At 42.5% G+C, this 10,259-nt stretch overlaps 1 protein-coding gene across 1 annotated transcript; it reads left to right on the forward strand.

Annotated features, from left to right (window-relative positions):
• The first annotated feature begins 2,118 nt into the window (after positions 1-2,118).
• LOC136480460 (acyl transferase 15-like) lies at positions 2,119-3,420 on the forward strand. The gene has a single exon (XM_066477994.1). It carries the CDS (start codon positions 2,119-2,121, stop codon positions 3,418-3,420), a length of 1,302 nt encoding a protein of 433 aa, XP_066334091.1.
• Positions 3,421-10,259: the final 6,839 nt, after the last annotated feature.

Below are 10,259 nucleotides of genomic sequence, written 5' to 3' on the forward strand. Positions count from 1 at the left end.
GCTGAAGTGGGAGGTCGCAGGTTCAAATCTCCACAGCTGCAACTTTTTTTTACCCAATAAACACCTCTACTCCCGGTTGGAGGAACCGGGACTAAAAATCAAGACCTTAAGTCCCGATTGCGTAGTCCCGGTTCCAAAACCGGGATTAAAGGTGGTTGAGAACCGGGACTACAACCCGTTTCTCTACTAGTGTCACTAATGGTTAATGATGATGAACTCGGACGATACTGATGATGAATATGCTCATTAATGATTATTATTTATGCTATTCATTATTAATGTTACCTGATCATATGTTGATGGGCTTATGATAACTTTGTTGCCACCCAATTGCTAAAAGATGACTCATTAAAAGCTAATCGTAGTTAAACCAGTGCTAGCTTTTTGAGCCTCATGAACCCCATGTTATATTTGTGGAGTACGACATGTACTTACGCTTGCTTTATTTTTCACATATTTGGATAAAAATACCGGATGGGTACCAGATTGCTAGAGTTTGGAGGAATTAGGCTTGTGATCAACCAGTCAGTTGTCCCTATGAATTTGAAGTCTTCACCCGAAGATCAGAGTTGTCTTTCCGCTGTTTGCTATCTGAGGTTATAATCTTTATACTATTACGCTATGTAGTTAAGCATTGTCTTTTGATATTACCCCTATTTGTAGCTATATGTGAGATTTGACTTTCTGGGCTCACATATGGTGCGTATCTGGTTTTGTTCTTAAAACCGGGTGTTACAATGGGTTAGGAGAAATTGGGATGAAAAATTAGTTTATTTTTCACCCTAATCCATCCCATTTCATGTGGATTGAGATGAACTTGAGTATAGGCATGATTTTGCACAGATCAAACATTGTTTCGATGTTGAGCCTTTGCATGATTTATTTGCATATTTGTTTGCCCAATGGGCTGCATGAAAATATTAAAATTATAAAATGATGTGTTGGAACCCTTGTTCTTGGATAAATTTATATATGCTCTTTTTGTTTTTTGTTCTATTATATTTATTTAAAATTTCCCTCCATTTTTGGCAAAGTTTGGTGACCTGTTCCATAACCTGTGTGAAGGAAACAAGCAGGAATTAGTCAATTTAATTCATACATCATTGTTTAAACCAACAATAAAGTGGCCCTTCAATTGACGACTTACATTAATTTTTATGTCATGGATCATCCATGGTTTACACGATGACTCCTTGTTTTACTGAGTGAAGCTTTGATCGACTCAGGCAGTTCCAACTTAGAAACTAAAAGAGAGTTTCTATATTTATCAAGTCATGTTACACTGCACATAGAATCCATATTCTCAGTGAATGTTTTTTTCAAAACAAATTTGGTTCAATCACTTGTCTTCGTTCTCCTACCATCTACGAATCACACATCTTCATATATCTTGGTTCCTGTATAGATATAGTTTCTTCTCTAGGAAACCATTTTCTTATCCCTCAGCTCTCTTCCTTAACTGCAGTGAAACATCACAATTTTGCATAGTTCGTGCCTTAATAATTAATAAACATAGAAATCATCATAGTTTTTTTTGTTTTGTACTGCCCTTATGAAATCAGACAATGATATCCGCGTAGAGAATAATGCTGAGTAGGTGGTTCGCACAAGGTGCTCCCTCCATTCTAAAATATAAGGATCAAGAGTTCAAAATATGTACCAAATTATAATGGATTCTAGGCGAATAAATATTCTGAAAGGCAACATTCACATGCGTACCTAGCGTTTAATGTCTACTATCACCAAACCAAATATGGTAATGAGGGATGGTTGTATGCGTCATTTGTCTTATTACCGTATAATATGTCCTGAAATTGCATTTATTCCTTATAATTCAGGACAGGACGAGTAGCATGCGTGTGCCCTCCGATTGTATGATAATGAAGGGGATTATTCCTTTACTACACTTGGAGGAAAACCAGTTGTCATCATCACATGCAAATTATAAAATTACAGATATTTAATCCATGTATGGAGCTGCTGCGTGCTGATGGGTCACAAGTTTGACTTTAAATGTCCACAGGTAAAGCACAACAGGTTTATATATATGCGAGGGAAGCTACGGGGCCAAGATGCAGCTTGAATCAGAGCATCAACATACATACTACACACAAAACAATGAGTGCTGTGGTGAGGAAGTCATCACCAGTAGTTGTCAGGCCATCAAGGCCGGTTACAAAGAGCGACACCATTAAACTTTCGGCCTTTGACAAGGTTGTCGGAAAAATACCAGTCACAGTGTTGCTTGTGTTTGAAAATCCAATCCATGAACCGGCCAACACCATAATGAGAGCGTTGTCTGAAACACTTGTCCACTACAATCCTTTCGCTGGTCGCATTGTTGCAGGAATCGATGATGGTGGTGAGGAGGATCACATTCTGTGCAACGGCGAGGGCGTGGCATTCATCTCAGCATCTTGCAGCAACTGTGCCTTGAAGGAAGCCATATTCTTAGACCACTCACCATGCGAAAGGGCGCTGCTGCAGGAGCTGGCCATCTACTACCCTGCAAAGGGCTGTGGCCCCGCTGATCCTTTGTTGCTGATGCAGGTGACAGAGTTCTCCTGCGGTGGATTTGTTCTCGGGGTTACCTGGAACCACGTTATCGCCGACGGCGCTGGGATGGCTCAGTTCTTGCAGGCCGTTGGCGAGCTTGCCCGTGGGTTGTCTTCACCGTCTATCATTCCAGTTAGGTTGGATGATTCACTCCCACGTCTCCCTCCATCCATGGACGATGCGTTACGGCAGGTTATGCTGACGCTTGTTCCATCGCACCTTGCCTACCTTGACATCACTGTCCCTTCGAGATCAATTAACCTCATCAGAGCTGAATTTGGCAGTCGCTTCGATTGCCAGCCATGTACCATGTTTGAGGCTGTCTGTGCAGTATTATGGCAGTGCCGAACCCGTGCAATTATGTCAAATTCAGAGACCCCAGCCGTGCTGATGTTCAGCGCCAATGTGCGGAAGCATGTGGGCGCCAAGCCAGGATACTACGGCAATTGCACATCGTGCCAGTTTCTCATGGCACCAAGTGGTACCGTGGCGAGTGCAGATATCTTGGACCTAGTCAAGATGATCAAGCGTGCCAAGGAGGACATACCTCACACATCCATTGTGAATCAAATCAGCATCCTGACGGAAGCCAATAAGGGTCAGATGCAGCAGTTATTTGGTCCACAACTTCGGTACAACGAGTTGCTGGTGACATCTTGGCGAAATCTTGGCTTTGAGGACGCCGACTTTGGTAGCGGGAAAGCGGCTAGAGTGACGTCATATGCAGCAGGAAACACGCCGTCGTCTCCGGCCTGCATTGTGTGCCCGCCGTGCCAAGGCGAAGGCGGGGCCAATGTGTGCTCGGCATTTGTCAAGGAGGAGCATGCTCAAGCTTTCCTTCAAGAACTAGCAAAACTCATGTGATTTCCCACCTATCGTGTACGTGCTTTTAATAATTTGGAGGAAGTATGCATCGTTGTGGAGCAATAATGTTATCTTATTGAGTGCCCAATCTATATTGTGTTTGTAACATACTGATATTAAATTATTACAGAATTATTACACTGCTGCGAGACACTTTTCTTTTTGAGTCAAACGGCCTAGTAACCAAGATGGACAATTTTCGAATCCGCCGCTACAAATGGTCAACCATGTCTATTTACAGAGGCGGTCGTCCGCCTCTGTTGATCGCTTAAAAATAGAGGCCATTTTATCAAGATGTCCTCCTCTAAACTTGATTATTAACAGCTATTAAAAAAACCTAGCATTCTAAGGGGGTGTTTGGAAGGGGTCCTCCAAAGGAGGCGGAGCCATTTAGAGGGGTCATCTGGCTCCTGTTTTTTTCATTAAAAATGGCCCCTCCTACAAAACGTTTATTAGAGCTCCTACAAAGGAGCAGGAGCTAGAGCCGGAGCCAGTGACAAGCCCTACCAAACAGGCCCTAAATGTACCGGCTCTAGAAATAGATTAACAGAGGTGGTGCTCTTCACTTCTTAAGTGGTCGCCTTTGAATACGTACATTAAAATTAATTCATAATTTTTTGATATTAAGTCAGATAAAGATGAACTTAGTACCAAAATTGTAGAGCTCAACGCGATCCACAACATTATAGTTCAAAAGTATTTGATTGGAAACTTTTTCTAGAGTAAAAAAAATCATTTTTAGTTTTCAAATTTTGAAATTTAGTTTAAGAAATTTTGAATTACATGGTCTACATTGAGGGCAATGCTACAGTACTCTCTTTGCTTACTAAAAGGTTCTCAAAGAAATCTAAACCTTTGTTTCTTTTAGATTTTTTTTTAATTAATTCATTAATTAATCTCAGAAAAGAAAAAATAAACATTCTCAAATTAGCTACCCTTCAACACGGAATATGATTTCCACGATGCTGAGAGCTTGAGCGTGTCCCCAGCCTATGGCTCCATCACGTGTGTCCTCTGACCACCGTCTAACTCTTGCCCAATGTCTCTAGGTCACCGGCATCATCCGTTCTTGAGGAAAAACCGACATCACCCGTTGTCTGTTTTAGGCATTGCCTTAGGGTGCTGCTGTCTGGGCCCATCAGGAAGTCGCATGTGCCATCTTGTGAGCGACTTCCGGGCCCAGACGGCAGCAGTTCTCCACAACACAATCTGAAAACTGGAATGAAGAACTGATCCGAGAGACCTTCATCCGAATTGATGCAGAGGCAATTCTCCGTGTACCAGTGAGGTCGCATGGGCATGGAATGGTGGGCTTGGGAGCTAGAGAGACATGGAGAGTATTCTGTTAAATCGGTTTACAGGAAGCTAGCAGCTGACCATATGAAACCGCAGGGCTAGGTGATATGATGCTTCATGGAAGAGAATTTGGAGTCCCAATGTGCCACAAAAGGTTAGAGTTTTATGGTGGAGAGTTCTTCATGAGTTTCTGGCAGCGCCAAAAGAAGTCCTGTACCAACGCCATGTTAAACCGACGGCGTTTTGTGATCTCTCTGGAGCGGATAGAGAGAAAATTAAGCATGTTCTCACTGAGTGCACAGTTGTGAAGTTATTTTGTCGGGAAATCAAACTGCTCATGTGTACTAAACTGCCGAGCCTGCACCCTCACTCATCGGCGTCGGATGTTCTGCGCCCGACATATGCTTAGACAATGATAGGGGGCTCCTGATCACCGGCATGTATTCGCTCTGGACGCAGGGGAACAAACGCCGACATAGGGAGAATTAGCTACCACTCAGGATTTGGGATTAAAACCTCCACCCTTAGTAGAGAAATTTTCAGGAGGTGCCCAAGACCTCCCCTCCTTCCTCTCTGGGGCTACAGTAACTGGCATGAGGAGAAAGAAGGGGGGCTGCGGCCTTTTTAGTGTGGCCTCAGTAAGTGCAGCTGGTGATTGAGCCGCCCCTACAAAAAGTGTTGCAATAGGCCCGAAATAGTTGCAATATCAGAAATAGCAATACTTTTTTTTTGTTGGGAGGCGTTGCAGGCTCTTGTGTGGGTAAAGCTTTGGACAACGCTTTTCTGCTTAGCGTTGCAAAATGCGTTTTCGATTTGCAACACCTAGGCGTTGCAACATAAGCTTTTGCTACGGTTGTAGGTGTGGCAACAGCAACTATTGCAACGCCTTAGGCGTTGCTAGACCTTGCAATGGCAACTTGTCCATGGTCGTAGCAAATGGTACACTAGCAACAACAAACGTGTGTTGCAAGACAATGTATTGCCACTCATAACGCGTGTGGCAACAAGGATTATGTCACAGCACCAAGAAGTGGTGGCAACATGTGCAATTGCCACGCCCAAGGTTTGGTTGCTATAAGGTGCAGCCTCTATTGCATCGCATAACGAGTGTGGCAACATGTTCAATTGCCACGCCCAAGATTTTGTTGCTATAAGGTGCAATCGCTATTGCATTGCATAACGAGTGTTGCAACGTGACCTATTTGGCAACACCAAGAAGTGGTGGCAACATATGCAATTGCCACGTTTACCGTGTCGTTGCTATATGGTGCAGCGTCTATTGCCACGCAGATTGTTCGTTGCTATAGGATATATTGCCACAAAAATTATAGTTGCCAATACCACTTTTATAACCCTTTTGGCTTGGTGCCACCGGACAATATTGCAGCGCCATTAATTAATTAGAAACTCAATAGACATAACAAAGGATTTGAATAAATCCATTAAACCAAAATATTAATTTGTTTAATTTGTTCACCTCTGGAATTAAACGATCCAAAAATTCAAACTCAGACTACACACATTATTCAAACCATCCCAGAATAAAGATATAACACAATTGTTCTTAAACAACACCTAAAATGCCTAGACAGCACTGAAGCTTGGCTCAGCTTGGCTTAATTTGGACCATCCCATCACTCTTGTGCTCCACTCAAGCTCTACGTTCATCCTGGAAAAAAAAGAACATTGACATTTGACATAGGCTTCAGTTTTCCAGCACAGTGACATTACAAATCACATGTTCATAAGGATATGTGATTGTCATAGGAAAAATGAAGCTACAAAAAATCACCTATATATTATCGACCTGTACATTAATTTTGTTTGCTTGATTGTCTCTTAGCCAGAGCATCATTCAGTTATTTCCAAGAAATATAATTCGGTGTAGCATTCCCTTCTTTGTTTTAGGAATGATTTCGGTTAAGACTACCTCTAGTGGTGCGCAGAGGTACATGCAGGTGTCGAAGTTACAAGTTGTGTTTTCTGATTCACGGGTGGGTTAGTCTAAAACTCAATAAATTACATGAAAAAAATTAGGACTCGCGCTGTGCACTAATTCATGACGCCTGTAAACAAGTTGCAATATGAAATTACCTGCTTCATGTTTCTTCAATCTGTGGAGTCATTTCATTTCTTTCCCACAAGGTTGGTTCGGCAGGAACCTCGATCTGTGGTTTCGTTGGTACCTTGGTTAGCCTGCATTTTAAAAGTTGATTACTAATAATTAGCTCTCTTACAGTTTACTGGAATTGGTTATGGTTTTATCATACTATTGAAATTCATGGAAACCATACTAATCAACGCTTCAATGCAAGGCTGCAAGGCAAATATATCTTTGTACTAATCAATTCCTATTTTGCGGCAACACAAGTATATCAGGTTGCCAATCTAGAACTAGTTAACTGGTTAAAGCATACATCAATTTATACAAAGAGCTGAAACTAAAATGCTATTGTTAGGAATATAATTGACTATACTTTTTATATGCCATTTCAGTAAGAAAATTATGTAGATGAATTTCAAGTGAATCTAGCAAAAAACTGATAGAACATAAAAAAGTATTAAATATAAGTGAAGAAATAACTCCACAAACAATCAAGGAATTTATTGAAACCTCATGGATTTTAGCAATTTGTGAGTACTCAATTGCTATTACCTTGTATTCTGAGTGAGTCCTATTTCAACCACATATCGCCTACAAAGTGTGTCCAATTTCAACCATCTCGCCTACAAAGTGAACTCCTATTAGTACTCTAAATCTGCATTGTAGAACATCTATTGAAACTGAAAAGCTAAATAATAAGTATGAACAGTCCAAATTGACCATTTATCATTGTTTGCAAACACCAAAAGGTAGGATGACGTTTCTTGAATTTTCCCATCCCAACTACTAAAAATCTGAAATTGAATGACTAGGAACCACATGTCAAACTATCACATTTGCTCAAAGCATATATCATGAGAAGCATGAACAATTAAACTAATAATGTATTTAGGAAAAGCATAGGCCATTTTGTAATTTTTGAATAGTTCCCAACAGTCTTTTGCTTTGTTAAAGACCCTCGGTAACACATAGGTAGGCATCAATCCATTAGCTTGAGACATTTTTCTATTTTCAGCTTTAATACTAGCCTATTAGGTTTTATCAAATTAACAACTACTGTAACACTTAGCATTTTAGCAAAGCCTTTCACAGCAAATAATACCAAGCCTGCCATTTTGAAAATATTGAATTAACAAATGAGATGCTCAGATCATGCATAAGATAATGCCATTGATCGATCATTGCAAGACCGACCTTGCAATGGCATAAGGCCTGTGATAGCTTACCTACTACACAGGCATACTTTCACCGGCAACAATTAAGCGAACTAGAAGTCTAAACCTGAGCTGCATATAACCGGCAGCAGGTTCGGGCAGCACTGCTTGAAGGTAAAAATAATAAAGAACAACATTTTACTGCAACACTCCAAAGATGATTCAGCACTTGCTGATGCATCTCTCGGTCCAGGTGATTCCAATCATTCTTGAGAAAGGTATGATTAGCACTGTATAGATGAAGTGTCTCAAATTAAGGAAAAAAGTAATGTTCAGTCCAGTCAGCACTCAGCACTCATGGTGCTGATCGTATTAGTAGTTTCATCTCTGGAAAAGAACAGGAAACTGGCTCTTTGCCGACTGCAATTTTCTTTGCCAACTGTTTTTTTTCGACACTCGGCAAAGAGGTCCCTTTGCCAACTGGAATTTCCTGCAGTCGGCAAAGCAGGATTTGCCGACTGCCTGGCTTTGCCGACTGCCAGGCAGTTGGCAAAGAATTGCAGTCGGCAAAGGCAGGCCATGGTTGACGCCATCCACACCGTCACCTTTGCCGACTGCCACTCCGTCAGCAGTCGGCAAAGGCGCAGGCTTTGCCAACTGCCATCCTCCCTTGCAGTCGGCAAAGAATTTTTATTTTTTTTGATTTTCGATCCCAGTTTTTTGTGTTGCCTTGATACAGTAAGTACATGATATATTCCAAGTTTGGGATCATTTTGATTTATTTTGCTATATTCCGTAGATTTTTTCTGTTTCTTTGATTTTTTCCGGTAGCTCCAGATTTGAACTGCAGGTACATGAAATAATGGAATCCAGCCATTCAGAAAATGATATTCATGATGTTTGGAGCATGTTGAGGCCGTGTGCGGGGCCTCGCGTGAAATTTCGACCGTGTTGGTGTCGGAACACGCCGAGCCACGCGCGTGAAAAGTGTTTTTAAATTTTATAAAATCGAAACGGAGTCCGAAAATGACGAAACTTGACGACGTGTCTTGTCATCGCATGCGGAGGCTGTGGTAAAAATTTGAGAAAGTTTCGAGCAAGTGGCGACGTCGGGTGGCTAAAACCTGGACATCTCCACATGTGATAAAGTGGCGACGTCGGGTGGCTAAAACCTGGACATCTCCACATGTGATAACAAGTTATCACATGTGGAGATGTCCAGGTTTTAGCCACCCGACGTCGCCACTTGCTCGAAACTTTCTCAAATTTTTACCACAGCCTCCGCATGCGATGACAAGACACGTCGTCAAGTTTCGTCATTTTCGGACTCCGTTATCACATGTGGAGATGTCCAGGTTTTAGCCACCCGACGTCGCCACTTGCTCGAAACTTTCTCAAATTTTTACCACAGCCTCCGCATGCGATGACAAGACACGTCGTCAAGTTTCGTCATTTTCGGACTCCGTTTCGATTTTATAAAATTTAAAAACACTTTTCACGCGCGTGGCTCGGCGTGTTCCGACACCAACACGGTCGAAATTTCACGCGAGGCCCCGCACACGGCCTCAACATACTCCAAACATCATGAATATCATTTTCTGAATCGCCGGATTCCATTATTTCATGTACCTGCAGTTCAAATCTGGAGCTGCCGGAAAAAATCAAAGAAATAGAAAAAATCAATGGAATATAGCAAAATAAATCAAAATGACCCCAAACTTGGAATATATCATGTACTTACTGTAGCAAGGCAACACAAAAAAACTGGGATCGAAAATCGAAAAAAAAAATTAATTCTTTGCCGACTGCCATCAGTGGCAGTTGGCAAAGAGCCTTTGCCGACTGCCAGGGAGGATGTCAGTCGGCAAAGAATTTCTGAGAAAAAAATCAAAAATAACCTTTGCCGACTGCTAGGGAGCAGAGCAGTCAGCAAAGTATTTTTAAAAAAAATTAAAAAAATAATTTTTTGAAAAAAAAAATAATAGACCTTTGCCGACTGCGTCACATGATGGCATTCGGCAAAGGGAAAAAAAAAAGAAAAAACGTCGCCTTATCCGCTCGGCCCGCCCTACCCCTCCCCAAAATCCCGCCCGCCTGCCCCAAATAAACCCGCTCGCCCGCCGCCGCCACCCAGGCCGCCGTCGCCCGGCCGGCCGCTAGCGCATCCCCCCCCGCGCCCTCCCCCTCCCCGCGGCCCCTCCCTCCCTCTCTCCCGCGCCGGCGGATCCCCTCCTCCTCCTCCCCCGGCCGCGCGCGCCCTCCCCGGCGGCCGCGCGCCCCCTCCC

The sequence above is a fragment of the Miscanthus floridulus genome, chromosome 9, assembly GCF_019320115.1.
Source record: "Miscanthus floridulus cultivar M001 chromosome 9, ASM1932011v1, whole genome shotgun sequence".
NCBI classification, from domain to species: domain Eukaryota; kingdom Viridiplantae; phylum Streptophyta; class Magnoliopsida; order Poales; family Poaceae; genus Miscanthus; species Miscanthus floridulus.